Below are 20,815 nucleotides of genomic sequence, written 5' to 3'. Positions count from 1 at the left end.
GAGGACAGGGTCAAAATTCAAAATGATCTGGACAAGTTGGAGAAATGGTCTGAGGTAAACAGGATGAAGTTCAATAAAGATAAATGCAAAGTGCTCCACTTAGGAAGGAACAATCAGTTTCACACATACAGAATGGGAAGAGACTGTCTAGGAAGAAGTATGGCAGAAAGAGATCTAGGGGTCATAGTGGACCACAAGCTTAATATGAGTCAACAGTGTGATACTGTTGCAAAAAAAGCAAACGTGATTCTGGGATGCATAAACAGGTGTGTTGTAAACAAGACACGAGAAGTCATTCTTCCGCTTTACTCTGCGCTGGTTAGGCCTCAACTGGAGTATTGTGTCCAGTTCTGGGCACCGCATTTCAAGAAAGATGTGGAGAAATTGGAGAGGGTCCAGAGAAGAGCAACAAGAATGATTAAAGGTCTTGAGAACATGACCTATGAAGGAAGGCTGAAGGAATTGGGTTTGTTTAGTTTGGAAAAGAGAAGACTGAGAGGGGACCTGATAGCAGTTTTCAGGTATCTAAAAGGGTCTCATCAGGAGGAGGGAGAAAACTTGTTCACCTTAGCCTCTAATGATAGAACAAGAAACAATGGGCTTAAACTGCAGCAAGGGAGATTAGGTTGGACATTAGGAAAAAGTTCCTAACTGTCAGGGTAGTTAAACACTGGAATAGATTGCCTAGGGAAGTTGTGGAATCTCCATCGCTGGAGATATTTAAGAGTAGGTTAGATAAATGTCTATCAGGGATGGTCTAGACAGTATTTGGTCCTGCCATGAGGGCAGGGGACTGGACTCGATGACCTCTCGAGGTCCCTTCCAGTCCTAGAGTCTATGAGTCTATGAGTCTATAAAACAACCCCCCACTGACTTAAGCAGTCACGACCCAACAGCCAGACGGGAGCGGAGAGAACGTAAGGACGTACCTTCGCCGTTGTAGCAGGGTCCTCGTCATCACAGATTGTAATATAGTAGGTACTGATGCGAGTAGTTTGGATCCCCCCAATACCCCTGACTGAGGTCGTGGCATCTTGCAAGGGCCAAGAATCAGGCCAAAACTGGATTGGGACAATAGTCACATTGGCGCCAGTATCCAAGAGGGCTTCATGTCGTATTTGGCGGCCATCCGGGCCCTGTAGGCACACCATCCAGGAGGGCTTACGTTGGGTTACTGTCATGGCAAAGGCCACCTGGGGGGAATCTGTAGAGCCGAAACCATGGGACCCACGTTCCATCAATCTCGTTTTTGGTACGGAGCCTTGAAATGGAATTAGCTGAGCAATACGAGTACCGGCTGCAATATTGACCGGAGGGAAGAGGGCACGGACCATTATTCCGATATTCCCGGTATAATCCGCGTCAATAAGACCAGGCAGTACAAAAAGTCCTTGTTTAGACATGGAAGAGCAGCCAGTTAGGAGAGCACTAAGTCTGTAGCCCAGGGGGCCATTTACTACGGAAGGAACAATTTGTACCTTATCGTTGTCTAACGTTACATCTGCTGCTGTGGCCAAGTCCACTCCGGCACTTCCTCGGGTGGCTCCTGTAAGGTATTCCAAACAACCGGCTTGGGGTTGGGGGACTCTTGTGTCTTCGTGCCCCCCCGGCGGGCGCTCCGCATCCCGTTTCCCTGAAGCGGTGTGCCATCCTTTTTAAAATGAGATCGACATTCAGATGCACGGTGTCCAAACTTGTCACAGCGGTTACAAGTTCCTGCAAAAGCCGTCGTTGCATTTTCGGTCCCCGCCCGTATATTTTTATTTGGGCAGTCCTTTTTCATATGCCCCGGCTTTCCGCACGCGAAACAAACCCCCGACAGGCGAGGAGGCTTCCTGGGCCTTACCAAAGGTCGAAGGGCTACTGCCAATGCTGATGCATGAGCCTTTGCATGTATTTCTGCTTTATCAGTTTCCTCGTACACCGACGCTTTGTTACAGGCTTCCACCATTTCGGTGAGGGAGGCAGTTTTTGGCAAGGTAGCCAAGATATGACGACAAACGGCATTGGCATTCTGTGTAGCAAGATTGAGCCCAACAGCTGTCCTTGCTTCGGCCGTCAAATTAGGGGAGCGGTCTATTGCTTCTCTAAGTCGATCGAGAAATGTTGAATAAGGCTCTGAGGGCTCCTGGACAATTTTTGCGTACGGTGGGATTGGTTTACCCATTTGAGGTACATCCTTAAAGGCAGCCAAAGCCAATCCCTGTGACTGTTGTAAAATCCGAGGATCAAGGCGGGCTTGTCGCTGCGGGTCTGCATAAATGCCAGTTCCCATAAGCATATCTTGAGTGGCATAACGCAGCGGATTTTCCTCTGACAACTCGATGTTATGTAGGATAGCCATTTCCACACGTTTCAACCAATTATCCTTCCATAATAGCTTTTGAGTAGGTGTTAAAAGCATATCAGCAAATTTTGACAAATCATAGGGGCACATAGCTTGTCCGACAAACACCTGCTCAACGAGGGATTGTACATATGGATTGTTCATGCCATAAGACATTATTGCCTTCTGTGCTTCACGGACGAGCTTCCAGTCTAATGGCGCCCACTGTCACCGAGTAGGGTTATTTGGGTCCGGTGTAATGACCGGGAAGGCATTAGGTAAGAACTCCCCCTCTATGTGGGCTTCTTTTATAAGTCCACGCCATCGCCGTACCGGATCCGGGGATCTAGGCCCTACAGTATCCGGGGAATATGCCGGCGGGCCACTGAGAAAAGGATTGCCGGGCTTCTGCTGCTGACCTGCCAAAGACCGTCCCGGCAGTTTACGACTCGAGGGAGTTTGTGGTTGGGTTTCACTCGAGGGAGTTTGTGGTTGGGTTCCCGTGCATCCTACACTGCACCCCCAAAGCCCACAACGGGGACACGAAACCGTATTATTGCTGGATTGTAAGGGCTTATCTGGTGGTTTAGCTTTATAGTTTTCATAGCCCTGCAAAGTCTTTAAAAGATGAGATTGAGGAGAGGAAGTTTCTCCTGCCATACGAGACAGTTTATCCAGCATTTCCTGCAGCTGGTGTCCTTGTCGTTTCATTTCTTCCCGAAATTCCGTGGATTCAGTAAAAGGGGTGCGATCGGTGTCCATATTTTCAAAAGATCCCTCCGAATCTTGAGGAAGGGGAACCGTGTGAGGATCAACGTCAGGGTCAAAACCAGGTGCAGTAGGGACAATTACATCCTCCCCTCCAAAAAACTCCTTAGCTCCGACTGGTAATACGACAGGTGGCTCGGGCAGCACCATAGGCGACTCTTCAGCCTTCTTTGGTCGGAAAATATCGTCCACGGCGGCCTGAACTCCCACCTCAGCAGCGAGCGTTTCTACTATTTTCTTTGTTTTGCACCATATCTGACTAAGGGAGACAGCTTCCTTACTGCCGTGGGCAACTGACTCCCAAAGATCAGATCCAAGTCGTTCCCAAACAGTCTTATCAAAGACAATGTTCGGGGTAACAAAAAAAACCACACCGTTGTCCCCACTTAAGCAAGCGTGACAGCGGTTCAGGAGAAATTTTTTCTCTTTGCTTTTCTGCTATGCGTAGCAAAAAATCGTGCACTGTTTTCTCTTCTGCCGACAATGCAGAACCCATATTTCTTTTATAATGTGTGGCCGCTCACCTGTGAGCTCACGAACGTCACTCTCGGACGACCAGGAGCCGATGTCCCTTCAGTACCTCCTGCCGTGGCCACTACCTCCGCCTTCTTTGTCTCGAGCGCACCGACCAGGTCCTGCCGGATCGGAGCACGTCAGGGTCACCAATTGTGGTATCTCATGCGGAGCACAAAAAACTTCTACAGTTAACACAGCTGCAAAACGAGTCAGATTTGATCAGAACAGAGCTTCCTTTATTTTTTCCACTCTCCCTTATATAGTTAAGTCTGGTTACATAAGCATTAATCATGTGTGCTAACATCATACATACTAGCCATTTGATTGAACTAGAAAAAATATCACGCGCATAGCATGCACAAAGCAGAAGACATACGGGCACCATTCACGGCCTTGTTTACTTCACTACTCAAAGTTAACTAAAATTCAGTCAGTCATGTGACCATTACAAGAATCTCAGTATTTTTCCAGACTGACTTCACAATCTTTGTCTAAAATACACGATAATTCCCCACAGGTACCCACTTAGAAAGTCTATGATGAGACCACCTCCCTCCCTAGTTAAAAGAATACTGACCTGAACTCTATTTAGATTCTCCATTGTGTCCTTAGGGGCATAAGAAATGACCTGTAGCTACAAGCATGATGAAGTCATCCTGTCATGATACACATGTCTGGTGCTCTTGAACAGCTCTGGAAGAGTCCCTGGGAGAACCCCTTCAGGTTGTTAGCCCCCTTAGGGTCACACGCTCACTAGGGTAGGCCTCTTGGCTTCATTGTCTCCTGGAACCTAATATAGCAGCCTTCAACACCCCTGCTCCTCACTCTGAGCTCCCCTCAGCAAGTCCACCTGAATTGGACACATGAGGAAGACCTGCACACCCAAAGGGAGAAAATGAACCCCTGACTTCCTGACTCTGGAGTGACTTTCAGCCAGGCTTGTAAAAGCAGGAGGGTTTATGAGATGTCCGGAACACAGCATAGAAAGTCCTTCATTAACACAGAGAATGGAAAGTTACATCTGGGTCAATCCTAAAGCCCAGAGCTCTGTGACCCCTCTGTAGTCCCAATCCAGAAGCTTCTCTCTGCCTCCAGCAGCTCACATTTAAGAATCCCACCTGGCCCCTCCCCAGTTCTTTGTCCACCAGCTTGTCACATCCAGCTGGCTTCCTGCTAAGGGTGGGCCATCCAGGGTCATTTGTTGCTAGAAGGCAAATATTCGGACAATTGCAGTGGCAATTGTGTTCTGGAAGTCTCCATGGCCATGGATACCCAGGCCCCAGGCAGCTAGGTGTCAGTCATACCTATGTCTCTAAGTCTCTGCAAAGCGTAAACAGTTCTTTCCCCCATCTAATTAAATATGCACCCCATAGGGGACACTGAGGCACACACAATATTCATATGAAACATTATGAAAAATTCCCACTTCATCTGAATTTGATTACAAGACTTCATTATCTAACATAAAGAAACAACGAACAGGAAATGTACACAAGGATTTATGTTGATGGTTAGTGAATTTTGTGTCTTACACAATATTTGCTCTGCGCAGTTTTGAACACTGTACATCCTTTTCACATAGGTTGAACTGCCAACACCATGGAGAAAAATACTATAATACAGTGTGTATCAGTGCTGAACATGAGAGAGTGACACAGCTGTCCCCAATAGAAATTTCCTATAAGTTGTGTTACATGGACACAGCGAGGGACCACAAAAACTGTCTTAGTAACTCTATGCAGATCATCTCCAATTCTTTTCATTTTAGTGCTCAGATTTTTCAATGGGACTTTTCAACTTAATTATAATGGGGACTGATTGCTTAAATCACCCAGGCAGCTTTGAAAACCTCAGACTAAGTTATTATCTCGGAGTCTCTGCATGTTTTGTGAAAGCCACATTTACTCACTGCTTTGCACAAGGCTTCCTTGACCTTTCTGTTTCTCAGGCTGTAAATGAGGGGGTTTACCAGAGGAATTAGGACTGTGTAGCAAAGAGAAAACACTTTTTTCAGGTCTTTAAATTTATCACATTTCAGTAGCATGTAGACAATCATTACTGTGCCATAGAAAATTGTCACCATGAGGAGGTGAGAGGAGCAGGTAGAAAAGGCCTTCTGCCTCCCAGTGGTGGAAGGGATTTTCAGTATGGTGGCAATGATACGCACATAGGACGTCAGAGTTAGTAGGAACGGAGACAGAGTGAATACACAGATTAGTATTAAATCCATCAATATGATCAGGAGTGTGTCACTGCAAGAGCGTTTTATCAATGGGATGGGGTCACAATAAAAGTGGTCAATTTCATTCGGGCCATAGAATATTAATGGTGACATGAATAACATAAAGATGGTAGTAGCCAAGCAACCGTTTAACCATGCTCCAGCAGTCAACTGGAGGCAAAACCTTATTCATAAGAGTTGAATAATGTAGGGGTTTACATATCGCTAAATACCGATCATAAGACATTGCTGCTAGGAGATAGCATTCCGTAGCTGCCGGTAAACAAAAAAAATACATTTGTGTGAAGCAGCCATTGAATGAGATGGTTCTATCCTCAGTCAGCAGACTGGCCAGTAACCTGAGCAGGAAGGTCGAGGTGTAGCAGGTCTCCAAGTAGGACAAGTTGTCCAGGAAGAAGTACCTGGGTGTGTGAAGGTGCTGATCTGTCAAAACAAGCACCACAATGAGCGTGTTCCCAACTGTGGTTGCAATATTGATCACTAGGAACATTAGTAAAAGAAGAATTTGCAAGTCAGGGAGATCCCCGAAACCCAGGAGGATAAATTCTGTGATGGTCGTTTGGTTTCTCCATTCAGTGTCTGTCATGGGTTGAGTCTAGGAACAAAAAAACAAGCTGGGCAATTGAATTGGAAGAACACAACATGAAAAGTTAATCAAGTCTTGTGAATTAATACCATCAATATTCAGAATATTCCCTTCCTTTCCCGGTTACAGGTTCAAATTTTAAGGCTAGATGTAGACTTTAGAGCAAAGTGCCAGGAGTCTCAGTCGGAGGACAGAAGATTGGTATCCATGTAGTCCTCCCTCTGCCATATCAGAGCAATGACTCATATAACAGCCCATATCTCTGGTAGAGAACAGGTCTGATCTGTCATATCAGTATTGGGTTATCTATTATATCCCACCTTGTGATATACCAGAGCTTAACAACTAAAATCTTCTACTCAGATTTTTCAATGCAATCTAGTGTCAATAGGCACTGGTCTCATTAGAATTAATGGAAATTAATCTATCCATATGTAATGATGAGTCCTCTGGCGGGACACAGCTGAGAACATCAATTCATGACAAATTGCTTAGAGCAGGGCAATTACAGCCCCAAACTGGAGTTCCTTTACTAAGGCACAGCAAACCAGCCAAACAGAGAAGACTTTGGTTTTACCCCACTGCCTAACCGTAAGTCACACAAGCAATTCCCTTAGACACTCCAGTTTCCCAGTATCAACACCAGCATCGCTCCTCATGGGGATGCCTCGTTATGAGAATCAATATCCCAGTAAAAGAAGAATGGTTCTCCCGATCCCAAAGGACCAAGCCCCAGACCCAGGTCCATATACAAATCAGATCTACCCACAAATCACGTTGTTGCCAGTCCTTTAGAATCTAAAATCTAATGGTAAACTTCTTGGTTCAGGCTTTTAGCAGTGATGGAATAAACTGCAGATTCAGATCCAGTCTCTCAAGTACACCCACTGCTTGGATGGGTCATTCAGTCCTTCGTTTAGAGCTTCAGTTTGTAGCAAAGTTCCTCCAGAGCAGGGGTCTCAAAGTCTCAGTCCACTGCCTATCTGTGGCTAGAGAACCTCCCCACTTCTGCCCGCAGAGGACAGACGGAGGAGAGACACAGGCAGACACGTTGCCAGGAATCTCACCTACAGGCGCCCCCCCACCCCCGGAGCTTTCCTTGTCTGGGGGAGAGGGACAGAGAAACCATCACTAACTGCCAGGCAGAGTCAGCCATGGAGGCAACATCATTAGTTACCAGGCAGAGTCAGCGTAGAACAGGGGTTCTCAAACTTTTGTACTGGTGACCCTTTTCATACAGCAAGCATCTGAGTATGATTCCCCGCATAAATTAAAAAAAATGTTTTAATACATTTAACACCATTATAAATGCTGCAAGCAAAGCAGGGTTTGGGGTGGAGGCTGACAGCTGGCAACCCCCCCCCCATGTAATAACCTTGTGACTCCCTGAGGGGTCTCGACCCCCAGTTTGAGAACCCCTGGTATAGAGGCAGCATCCCTTTTTTCCACAATGAATACAAGTAAAAATAAAGAACACAACTATCTGATGCACACCTTGCTGCAATCCTGAAGGTTTCAACTGCTCAGTCACTGAGGCCAAACATTAACAAACTGACAGAACTGAAACATTGCCAGGTGTCTGGCAAACACTAAAAACTCTCTGGGAGGCGAAGAATTGTATAAAGTTGTATGACAGTTTTATTATTTCTAAGAAATTTGAAATAAAAATTATAATATCAAATTTTTGTTTTCTGAACACCATCTTCAGTGACATTATTGGTCTATTGGAAGGATTTGAGGACTGGCACTGGCCCTAAGGTAAATTGAGTTTGAGACCTCTGCTCCAGAGGTTAGAAGCAGGATAGAAAACAAAATGTAGATGATGCAGCTGCCTTTTATAGTCCTTTTGCCATGTGGCTTGTGCTTCCTTTGTCTCAAATACAAGCTACCCAGCACACGGCATGGAAAAACCTAAGAGTTCTGTTCATAGGCATGTCCCTGCATGCCTTGCTGAGTCACAAGGTGTATTTGCCTTCTCTCAGTGAGTCTGTTGTATAGCTGATGGTCCTTAATGGGCCATCAAGCAGGCTAGGCAGTGCTGATGCCAAATTGTCTGGGGTGTTGCCCAGAAGCATAGCACAAGTTTGAAATACAGACAGCATAGAGACAATACTTATAACATTAAATACAAAAAATAATACATGCATACTGATAGCATAATCATAACCAGCAAATCATAACCTCCTCAGAGACTTAATCTCATTTTGACAAGATTTGGTGTCACTACAGGATCTTGGTTGCAATAATGGTCTGTATGGTCTGTATGGTCACAGTTTGTGTCAATAACGTCACACCCCCAACGCAATATTGGTGCAGGAAAGAATTACACAAACATCGACTGCATCCCAAGAGCTCCCCATCGTTGGATCTGTCTTACTACAGCTAGTATTGAGTTAGAAGTCGTATCAGTGTAAAATAGAAATGGTTTATCAAAATCATGTGGAATAACATGATTGAATCTCTTTACAAACTCTAGGTAAAACTTGGTTAGAACAATAGTGGATTGGATCTGCTCTTGTTCCTGTATGTCTCGGGTGATCTTGCCAAGAGCTAAAGAACATAACTACTTTATCCACACAAACTCTGGAAAATGTCTGGGACTCAATTAATATTACGTTAATGTAGATATTAATGTTGTCCATAGTATAGGAATCTTGGAATTTAGCTACAAAAGCAATATGTTAGTGTGCCTCAGTTTCCCTTTTCATTCAGCACATAAGATCTGGAATGTTTTTTCTTCTGTGAAAAGTTCCAAGACTATACTGTACAACATCAGTATTACAAGGTCTTTTAACATAAAGTGCATTCTTATGCATACTCTTAACATGTTCAAGGGATTTTTCAAAAGATGAGGCACATTGTATGTTTTTACAATGTTTGGTATTAGCAACACATTAGCTACAAAAATCACCATTAGCAATAACAAGAAATCCATTGCAAGTGTGCACGTACAAGGATTTTTGTTATGCCATGCCTTTTGTTTAATACCATTAGCATGATAAAGTTTTTTTCTTTTCTTCCTGTTCTGAGCTTTCTTGCTTAACAGAATTCACTGGCTGTTTGGGTGTAGTCTCTTTGCTAACAGCTATTAGCAAGTCTTTCATCTCCCTGCTAGCCAGGTAATTTGCATTAACAGAGACAGGAGCCTGTTCACCAGTTTTCAGATGCTTAACTGCTACCAATTCCAAGGCTGGACCCTGTCTTAAAGAGATACCACACTAATCCAAAGTGTCTGAACATGAGAGTTTGCTTGCTCTCCCCTGTATCTTTAACCATTCAGCCATAAAACGGCTCTGCTCTGAAACACCAGTAACCAAATCTGTCCTCAGACCCTGAAGCACAGACTGCTCACTTACAGATTCAGCAGGGAGACATTCCTGTTCCAACACCATTGTCTTCCCAACAAGCTGGCCAAACACAGTCACTTGGTCATAGGGCTGTTTAAATTTCCTATCATTTTTTCATTTCATCTGAGACCTTCTCTAAGTGATCCACACTGGACCTTTCAAAAGGAAAATCAGTGGATCCATTCCAAATAGAAAAAATCTGGCTGTTAGGAACTGAAACTTTCTTGATTAAATTACTCCTACACCCTTCAGTTGCAGCAAACTGCTTGCAAAGACTATCATGAAAATTTTTCTCTTCGGGAATCTTTCTAAACAGCAGTTTATTTTTACCTTGCTCCACAGAAGCATTGCTCTGCCGAGCCACTGCCAAGTCCTGAGTTTTACTTATATCCAGAATTACCTTTGGCTCATCATGTGGATTCCTATCCAATCCTCTTTTAGGCAAACTGCAAGATTTCATAGTCAAAAGGTTAGAAGCATTGTCCTTCCCTTTGCCACACACAAGCTCAGGAATCTTTTCCTTCTTCCTACAAGTTTTCAAACTGTCAGTTAGTAACACAATCAAAGCACCTTTATGCTCTCCTGGTGCCCCAGCTAGGGTCTCACTCTGATCAGACAGAGTTGCTACACCGTTCTCCAGCCACATATTACCAACAGGCAAAATACAAGCACCAACATTGTCTGGTCTCTGGGATTTTGCTAGAACACTGACTGGGTACAACCTAGTTACAGTGCCATTCTTCCTAGCAGAAACAAATTTAGGACCATTCCCTTCCTGGGCTTTAGTTGAATGCAGAACCAACTCTGAGACAACTGCAGTACCCTCAACCATCACAGGCTGAAAGGCATCTTCTGTCTGCTCCACAGACAAAGAGCTGGAGAAGCATACTTCCACCTTTTCATGTTCTCTGTATGTATAAATATCTTCTGTCTGTGTGTTGCATCCTATGCATCCGAAGAAGTGAGCTGTGGCCCACAAAAGCTTATGCTGAAATAAATTTGTTAGTTACTAAGGTGCCATAAGTACTCCTGTTCTTTTTGCAGATACAGACTAACACGGCTGCTGCTCTGAAACCTCTACTTTAACAGACACACAGCTTGGGATTTAATTTCCCTTGTCCCAGCACACAGGGCTGTTCACAGACAATTGCTTGGAGTCTGGGGTAGCGCCCCCCATAGGCAAAACCAGGCTGACGTGAAATCATAACTGAGGAATGACCCTCCGCGCTCCATAATGGGTGTGTGATGATAATACAGGAACAAGAAAGGCATTGGAGGGGGGCGGGGGCAGATGCTGTCCCAGAACTCGGAGTCTAGAAACAATCTGGCCTGTGTGATCTGGGCTAGTAAGACTCTGTCACCACTTCCCAACCCCATTGGGGCACACTGTGCCAGATCCTCAGCTGGTGTAAATCAACGTAGCTCCATTTGTGTCAGTGGCGCAGATCCCCAACTGAGGGCCTGTCACAAGGCGTGGATCTCACACTCCATCTCTATTATATGGTGCTATAAATGCCGACTGACATTGCTCTGGGAAGGAGAAGCTAAAAGAGTAAATATTCACCTGCAGAACAGCTCTGTGTAGCTCAAAACCTTCTCTCATTCACCAACAGATGTTTATCCAATAGAAGCGATTACCTCACCCCTCATGTCCCTCTAATACTCACAAAGCACATTCATGCCCCTGTTTGGAAGGTGGTTAGAAATGCAGTCAGGAAGAAGGTGCTCACCTGTAACCACAGCACAGCCCAAGCTTGAAGCAATGAGCTCTTATTTATCAGTGTTTGGCCACCAGGACTCAGGATCCTCAGCTGAGGTTCTTCTCTCTCCTCTTTCTGCAGAAGCTGGATTTTCTCAGTAGAGAGACCTGCATCTCCTTGAATGGATGAGACGCTGTCAAAATCTGTCTTAGAACATGTTCTTCCCTCTCTATTTACAAAGTGCAGAGGTGTCCTCATACTTGTATCCTTCTCCATGGAAAGCTACATCTCCCTTGATTCCTCCTGTGATGGGGCTGAGCCTGGGGAGTTAGTGCTTTTTTTTAATGTGCAAACAGTACAAACAGCTGTCCTGATGCAACCAACCTCCCCCACCCAGAAGAATTTCCTTTCTGCTTTATAAGATCATAGCTCTGCATGGCTGAAATCTAATGCAGCACCCATGGAGTGCATGACTGTGCAGAGACTGCTTGTTCTCGGTCTTCTTTTCTCATGTCAGTTGTTCTACTGAAGGCAAATACAAGCGTAAAAATGGCTAAGATGATCAGGCCTGCCAGACTGGGTTCTGAAGCCACATAGTTTAACACATACACAGGAAACTGAATGTAAAGCAGATTTAATCCATAGTTTGCAAATTAAAGATCTGGATGAAAGAATCTCCCCCTCCCCCCCAAGGAAATATTTCTCTCAAGGATCTTTATAATTGCTAATTAGAAATGTTTATTTAACAATACTCTCACCCTTCTGCTGAGCCGTAGCATAACTCAGCATCTTGTAAATTAGTTTCTGTGACACCTCGAGGGAACACCCGTCACCCTCATGTTCATCCTTATAATATGATTGTGTGGCATCCATTGCAAAGATTGTCATGTTGCACTGATCATCATTGCTATAGTAATGTACTGGCTGTAATTTCATGTATATAGTTATTAAACTAAAATGTGCTTAAAACAAGTCCAGACAAAATGCTCTGGGAGCAGAGGGGCAGTTCACACCTCATCAGGTTGTGTATGGGACAAATCCAGCCCAGCCTAAGACTACCTGACTCTGAAGGTTGGGGGGAACCAAGAGAGAGAAAGAACCTTATAAAAGGGAGAGATGTTTGCCATGTTCTCTCTCTTAGTCATTTGAGCATTGGCCTGTTAAACCCAGGGTTGTGAGGTCAACCCTTGAGGGGGCCACTTAGGGATTTGGGGCAAAATCAGCACTTGGTCCTGCTGGTGATGGCAGGGGGCTGGACTTAATGACCTTTCAGGGTCCCTTCCAGTTCTATGAGATAGGTATATCTCCATATATTATTTTTTTCACCTCCATCTATACACACCACCATCAAGTGACTAAAGCGCTGATCAAAGGAAAGATCCTGGCGTAAGGACAAACAGCCAGCCTGTGGTGAGAAGCATCTAAGTTATAAGGGTCCTGAGAGTGTTAAGATGAGCTTAGAATGCATTTTGCTGTCATTTCTTTTGGTAACTTATCTGAACATTTTGGCTATAGCTTATAATCACGTAAAATCTATCTTTTATGTTTATCCTCCACAAGGAGTTTGTCTGAAGTGTTTGGTAAATCTGCTCAGGTGGCAAAGGCTGTGCATGTCTACTTTCCCTCGAAATAAGTGGTGAATCAATTAATACATTGGCATTGTTCTGTCCAAGGTGGTATATCCCTGAGGTACAAGGCTGGGATCTGGAGGGATCTGGTGGGATCTGGTTGGTGTCTTTCTCTGTGGGATTCATGAGTGTCTGTGGGAGCATTCATGCAATCTAGCTGGGTGGGGGCTCCACCTGCTGCTGGACTAAGTGATAACAGTACCTGGAGGGGTTTGCTTCTTGTCACTAGCAGAGCATTGTGACAGACACCCCAGGTTAGTGTGTACAGGGGGCAGAGCAGGTCTCACAGTTCCAGGTTGTACCCTGAGAAACCACCTAGACCGTCACATTTTCCCACTGGAGGAGAATCCAGTGACGTGGCCTCTTAGTGTAACTTGTTTATTTACACTATGTAGACACATCCTGGAACAGAGGTGGCCAAAGACAACAATCAGGGTCTCCCATTTTTTAGGGATCTCAGACTGTACACCAGGAGGAGGACTAGTGTGCAAAGACCTTTCCCTCCCACAATACTTTCAACCTAGGACACTGAGGGTGAAAACTGCATCATTACCAGCGAGTGGGAGCTGGGCAAAGCAGGGTACTTCTCTGTATGACCTCTCTGAAGAGTGTTGCTGTGCTTCTTTCTAATACTATTGCATCATGTGTTTACATATTTTAATGCAACAGCCCTCTGCTCTGTATCCTAATAACTATTGCAATAACTTTTCTACAGATCCATTGTCATTGCTAGTATGTGCCCTACGGGTTGTCTGACCATTCTGTGTGTTGGATTCTCATTTTTGAGAGGTTCCTGCCTCTTCCAAAGGAACAGAAAATAAATAGTTTGAAATGGGAAAGGAAATGTCCAGCCTTCTCAGCCTTGAGGCCCCTGGGATTATGCACAGTGACCACTTTTTTGGGTCCACCTTGTTTTAAAGTAAACTTCTTAGGTTTTCTGATCTCTTTGATTTGGCCAATGTTCATCCCAAGTGGCACTGAGGAGTTCTCAAAACTGTACCTGCAAAAGTGCCAGAGAGATTGTAGAGATGACAGTTTGGAAAGAGTTTTCCATAAATGTGTCCTTTTATAGTCAGCACTTTTTGAGACCCTGCCTGGTGACAGAATGGAACCTGGACATTTGGAGGCTGCCTAACTAATCTCCCCAATCCCTGTTCTTACTGACTCAAGAGAGATGGAGCGGGACACTGTATTTGAACTTGCATCCTAATTGAAATATCTGAGGTGTGAAAAGCAGCACTAAATACTGAGTCACTGCACAGGGGTTGTTCTAAGGTAACTAACCTTTGGGCATGTCACGATTATTATTAAACTTCTAAGCATCACCGTTTGAGCCAAAAATTCAAAAGATCATAATTTTTTTTTTAAGTACATCAGAAGCAGGAAGCCTGCTAAACAACCAGTAGGGCCCCTGGATGATCAAGATACAAAAGGAGCACTTAAAGATGATAAAGTCATTGTGGAGAAACTCAATGAATTCTTTGCTTCAGTCTTTATGGCTGAGGATGTTAGGGAAATTCCCAAACCTGAGCCGGCTTTTGTAGGTGACAAATCTGAGGAATTATCACAGACTGAGGTGTCACTTGATGAGCTTTTGGAATTAATTGATAAACTTAACAGTAATAAGTCACCGGGACCAGATGGCATTCACCCAAAAGTTCTGAAAGAACTCAAATGAGAGGTTCCAGAACTATTAACTATGGTTTGTAACCTGTCCTTTAAATTGGCTTCTGTACTCAATAACTGGAAGGTAGTTAATATAATGCCAATATTTAAAAAGGGCTCTAGAGGTGATAACAGCAATTACAGTAAGTCTAAGGTCAATACCGGGCAAATTAGTTGAAACAATAGTAAAGAATAAAATTGTCAGACACATGGAAGAACATAAATTGTTGGACAAAAGTCAACATGGTTTCTGTAAAGGGAAATCGTATCTTACTAATCTAATAGAGTTATTTGAAGTGGTCAACAAACATGTGGACAAGGGGGATCCAGTGTACTTAGATTTCCAGAAAGCCTTTGATAAGTCCCTCACCAAAGGTTCTTACGTAAATTACATTGTTATGGGATAAGAGAGAAGGTCCTTCTATGGATGAGAACTGGTTAAAAAACAGGGAACAAAGAGTAGGAATAAATTGTAAATTCTCAGAATGGAGAGGGGTAACTAGTGGTGTTCTCCAAGAGTCAGTCCTAGGACCAATCCTATTCAACTTATTTATAAATGATCTGGAGAAAGGGGTAAAAAGTGAAGTGGCAAAGTTTGTAGATGATATCAAACTGTTCAAGATAGTTAAGACCAAAGCAGACTGTGAAGAACTTCAAAAAGATCTCACAAAACTAAGTGATTGGGCAACAAAATGGCAAGTAAAATTTAATGTGGATAAATGTAAAGTAATGCACACTGGAAAAAAATAACCCCAAATATACATACAACATGATGAGGAATAATTTAGCTACAACTAATCAGGAAAAACATCTTGGAGTTATCACAGATAGTTCTCTGAAGACGTCCACGCAGTGTGTAGCGCCAGTCAAAAAAGCAAACAGGATGTTAGGAATCATTAAAAAGTGGATAGAGAATAAGATGAAGAATATCTTATTGCCCTTATATAAATCCATAGTATGCCCACATCTTGAATACTGTGTACAGACAGGACCGGCGCTAGTGTTTTTAGTGCCCTGGGCGCATGGCCATTTTGCCACCCCGTGCACTGGTCCCGCTGCTCAGGTCCAGGCTCCGGTGGAGCTGCTGCAGCCGTGCCTGCGGGAGGCCCACCGGAGCCGCAGGACCAGCGGACCATCCGCAGGAATGCCTGCGGCAGCTCCATTGGAGCCACAGGACCAGGGGACCCTCCGCAGGCATGACTGCGGCAGGTCCACCAGAGCCGCCTGCTTCCCCCCCAGGCAAAATGCCTCCCCCCAATAATCCTGGCGCCCAGGCGATTGCCTAGGCCACCTAAATGGAAGCGCCGGCCCTGCGTACAGATGTGATCTCCTCATGTCAAAAAAGAGATGCTGGCATTAGAAAAGATTCAGAGAAGGACAACTAAAATGATTAGGGGTTTGGAATGGGTCCTGTATGAGGAGAGATTAAAGAGGTTAGGACTTTTCAGTTTGGAAAAGAGGAGACTAAGGGGGATATGATAGAGGTATATAAAATCATGAGTGATGTGCAGAAAGTAAATAAGGAAAAGTTGTTTAGTTGTTCCCATAATACAAGAACTAGTGGTTACTAAATCAAATTAATGGGCAGCAGGTTTAAAACAAATAAAAGGAAGTTCTTCACACAGCGCCAACTGGAGGCAAAACCTGCTACTCATAAGAGTTGAATAGTGCAGAGGTTTACATATCGCTAAATACCGATCATAAGACATTGCTGCTAGGAGATAGCATTCCGTAGCTGCCAGTGAGCCAGAGAAATACAGTTGTGTGATGCAGCCACTGACTGAGATGGTTCTGTCCCCAGTCAGGAGACAGGCCAGTAACCTGGAGAGGAAGGTAGAGGTATAGCAGATTTCCAAGTAGGACAAGTTACCCAGAAACAGGTACATGGGGGTGTGAAGGTGCTGGTCAGTCACAACAAGCATCACAATGAGAGTGTTTCCAGCCATGGTTGCCATGTAGATCACTAGGAACATTAGAAAGAGAAGAATTCTCAGGTCAGGGAGCTCCCTGAATCCCAGGAGGACTAATTCTGTGATGGTCGTTTGGTTTCTCCAATCTGTGCCTTCCATGGGTTGAGTCTAGGAACAAAAAAAATAAAAAGCTGGGCAATTGAATTGGAAGAACATATCATGAAATGTTAATCAAGTCTTGTGAATTAATACCATAAATATTCAGAATATTCCCTGGACAGATCACTGGTACCCATGTAAACCTCCCTCTGCCATATCAGAGCAATGACTAATACAACAGTCCATATCTCTGGTAGAGAATTGGTCTGATCTGTCATATCAGAAGTTAGCTATGTATCGTATCCCATCTCGTGACATATCAGAGCTTAAGAATGATGCTTAAGTTCTTTATTTCACTTCTGTCAATAGCCAGAATCATGCCAGGTCTTTGGAGTCAAAACCAATAAGTACATCAATTCAAATCTTGGACTCAGATTTTTCATTGCAGTCTAGTGTCCATATACACTGATCCCTTGTTAGATTTAATGGAAATTAATCTAAGTATATGGAATGATGCAGCCTGTGGCAGGACACTACTGAGAGTATCAATTCAGAATAAGATTGCTTTGAAGAGGGCAGTTACAGCCCAAAGCTGGAGTTCCTTTACTATTAAGGGATGCCAAACCAGCCAAATAGAGAGGACTTTGGTTTTACCTCACTGGCTAGCCATAAGTCAAAAAAGGAATTCCCTTAGACACTCCAGTTTCCCTAACAGCATCACTTCTTATGGTGATGACTGGTTATGGAAACCAATATCTCAGTAAAAGAAGAAAGGTTCTCCTGGTCCCAAAGGACCAAGCCCCAGACCAAGATCAATATACACATCAGATCTTACCCACAAATCACACTGTTGCCAATCCTTTAGAATCTAAAATCTAACTGTTTATTCATAAAAGAAAGAAATACACATGAGAGCTAAAATTGGTTACATGGGATCAGTGACATACAGTAATGGCAAAGTTCTTGGTTCAGACTTTTAGCAGTGATGGAATAAACTGCATATTCAAATTAAGTCTCTGGAGTACATCCACAGCTTGGATGGGTCATTCAGTCTTCCATTCAGAGCTTCAGTTTGTAGCAAAGTTCTTCCAGATGTAAGAAGCAGGAATGAATACAAAAAGATGATGCACCTGCCTTTTATAAACCTTTTATAAACCTTTTGATATGTGGCTTGTGCTTCCTTTTGTCTCAGATACAAGCTATCCAGCACATGGCATGGAAAAATCTTAGAGTTCTGTCCATAGGAATTTCCCTGTATGCCTTTCTGAGCCACAAGGTGTATCTGCCTTCTCTCAATGGGTCAGTTTTATAGCTGATGGTCCTTAATGAGTCATCAAGCAGGCCAGGCTGATGCAAATTGTGTGGAGTGTCACCAAGAAACAAGTTTGAAACAGACAGTACAGAGCCAATACTTATAACTTTAAACATGATACATGCCAACAGGTAGCATAATCATAACTAGCAAATCATTACCTCCTCATAGACACCCACTTAATCTCCTTTGTACAAAATTTAGTGCTACTACAGAATCTTGGTTACAACAATGGTCTAGACAGTCACACTTTGTGTCAATAACATCACAACATATATTCTGGTATATTCAGCATTTCTATGCCCTGTGGGAAAAGGAACAATTTTCATCCCCTCACAAGAGATCGGTTTATGTTGTAAATTATGAAGTGGAGTAAATTCTCCCTTAGTTGCTGTGGTGATGATAGTGACGTGGTCAGGGACTGGCAGCACCTTTTCTGTTTCCTGATGTGGATTATGTAGCAGTAATAAAATACAGCTCTGTGGAGGGTGGATCTTAGGAAGGGGCAAAACCAGGCTTATGTGCAACCCTAACTGGGGAGTGACCCTCTGCACTCCATAATGATTGTGTGATGATAACATAAGAACAAGAACTGCAGTGGAGGGTTGGAGAAAAAAGATGCTGTCTCTGAACTCAGAGTCTAGAAACAATCTGGCATGTGTGATCCAGGCTAGTAAGACTCTGTCACCACTCGGCAACCCATTTGGGGACACACTAAGCAAGACCCTCAACTGGTGTAAATCAAGGTATCTCCATTTGTATCAGTGGGGCAGATTCCCCATTGAGAACCTGTCACAAGACAAGGATCTCAAGCTCCATCTCTATTAAATGGTGCTATAAACACTGACTGGCACTGCTGTGGGAAGGAGTGGCTAAAACTGTAAACATTCACCTGAAGAGCTCTGTGTAGCTCAAAAGCTTCTCTTGTTCACCAACAGAAGTTTATCCAATAAAAGATATTACCTCACCCATCTTGTCCCTCTAATATTCACAAAGCACATTGATGCCCCTGTTTGCTGTTGGTATAGAAATGCAGTCAGGAAGATGGTGCTCACCTGTAACCACAGCGCAGACCAAGCTTGAAGCAATGAGTTCTTACTTTTCAGTGTTTGGCCGCCAGGACTCACGATCCTCAGCTGAGGTTCTTCTCTTTTGTCCTTCTGCAGAAGCTGGATTTTCTCTGTAGAGAGACCTGCAACTCCTTGAATGGACGAGCAGCTGCTGCACTTTGTTTTAGAACATGCTTTTCCTGCTCTATTTACAAAGTGCAAATGTCTGTTGATACTTGTATCCTTCTCCAGGGAAAGCTGCTTCTCCCTTGATTCATCCTCTGGAGATGCTGGGCCTGGGGAGTTAGTGCTATTTTTTTGAGTGCAGACAGTACAAATAGTTGTCCTGTTGCAACCAACCTCCCCCACCCAGAGGAACTGCCTTTCTACTGTATGAGATCATTACTCTGCATGGCTGAAATCTAACGCAGCATCCTTGGAGGGCATGACTGTGCAGAGACTGACTACTCAGTCATCTTTAGTCATGTCAGTTGTTCCACTGAAGGCAACTACATGAGTAACAATGGCTAAGAAGGTCAGGCCTGCCAGACTGGGTGCTGAAACCATGCAGTTTAACAAACACATAGGAAAAGAAATGTAAAATAGATTTAATCCATCGTTTGCAAATGAAAGATTTGGATGAAAGACTCTCCCCCCTCCCCATTGACATATTTCTCCCAAGGAACTTTTGTTATTCTTAATTACAAATGCTTATTTAACAATACTCTCACCCTTCTTCTGAGCAGTAGTGGAACTCAGCATCTTGCAAATTGGTTTCTGTGACATTCTGTACCTCAGGGGAACACCCTGCACCTCATGTTGATCCTTATAATATTATTGTGTGGCATTCAATGCAAAGTTTGTCATGTTGGGTGTCTTTGGAAGGCTCATGATGCACTGATCATCATTGTTATAGTAATGTACTGGTTTTAATTTCATGTATATAGGTATGAAAATGAAATATAACCTTAAGACTTAAAACAAGCACAGACAAAACGTTCCAGGAGCAGAGGGACAGAAGGGCCGGCTCCAGGTTTTTTGCTGCCCCAAGGAGAAAAAAAAGAGCTGGAGTGGTGCCGCTGAAGCAAAATAAATAAATAAATAAATAAATAAAAGGGCCAGAGTGCCACCCCTTGAAAGTGCCACCCCAAGCACATGCTTGGGACGCTGGTGCCTAGAGCCGGCTCTTGGGACAGTTCACACCTCATTACGGTGTGTATGTGATAAATCCAACCCAACCTAGCAAGAATAAAGAATTAGTTTGACTCTCGAGTGAGTCACCACTCTTCCTTTGGTCAGTTTGGGACTATGATGATGTTGCCGGCAGATAACTGCCTGAGGCCAAGCAACAGCAGGGGGGTCCGTTGCTGGTGTGCCGCGCCAATAAACACACCAGGGTGGAGAAGCAAACAACCAAATTTATTTGAGCTCAAGTAAGGTGCCAGGGAGAAATAACAATCTCAGATCCTGCACATCTAAAACAAGCAGTTTCTTCCTTTTATATTCCAGTTGTTTATTACAAAACTTTCTTGCTGACTAGCTGATATTTCACTCCCCTGTACTTTCCCATCCAGCTGCAGTATCCTTTATCATTCAATCTTTTGACTTCCCCCTTCCTCCCCCCTCTCCGCTGCTGAGACATGTATACAGTATCTTAAAACAGCCTT

The 20,815-nt window shown here is 43.9% G+C and overlaps 1 protein-coding gene across 1 annotated transcript; it reads right to left on the bottom strand.

Moving 5' to 3' along the window:
* Window positions 1–2,554: 2,554 nt before the first annotated feature.
* On the bottom strand, window positions 2,555–16,847 carry LOC115652690 (olfactory receptor 6N1-like). Its single transcript, XM_030565080.1, has 3 exons — window positions 16,423–16,847; window positions 5,520–6,015; window positions 2,555–3,427 (listed from the first exon to the last, which is right to left on the bottom strand). The coding sequence occupies exons 1-3, from the start codon at window positions 16,845–16,847 to the stop codon at window positions 2,555–2,557; spliced, it is 1,794 nt and encodes a 597-aa protein (XP_030420940.1).
* Window positions 16,848–20,815: the final 3,968 nt, after the last annotated feature.

Source organism: Gopherus evgoodei, chromosome 5 (genome assembly GCF_007399415.2).
Source record: "Gopherus evgoodei ecotype Sinaloan lineage chromosome 5, rGopEvg1_v1.p, whole genome shotgun sequence".
Lineage (NCBI taxonomy): Eukaryota > Metazoa > Chordata > Testudines > Testudinidae > Gopherus > Gopherus evgoodei.
Note: the sequence above shows the minus strand (reverse complement) of the source record. Positions and strands in the feature narration are given on the sequence as shown.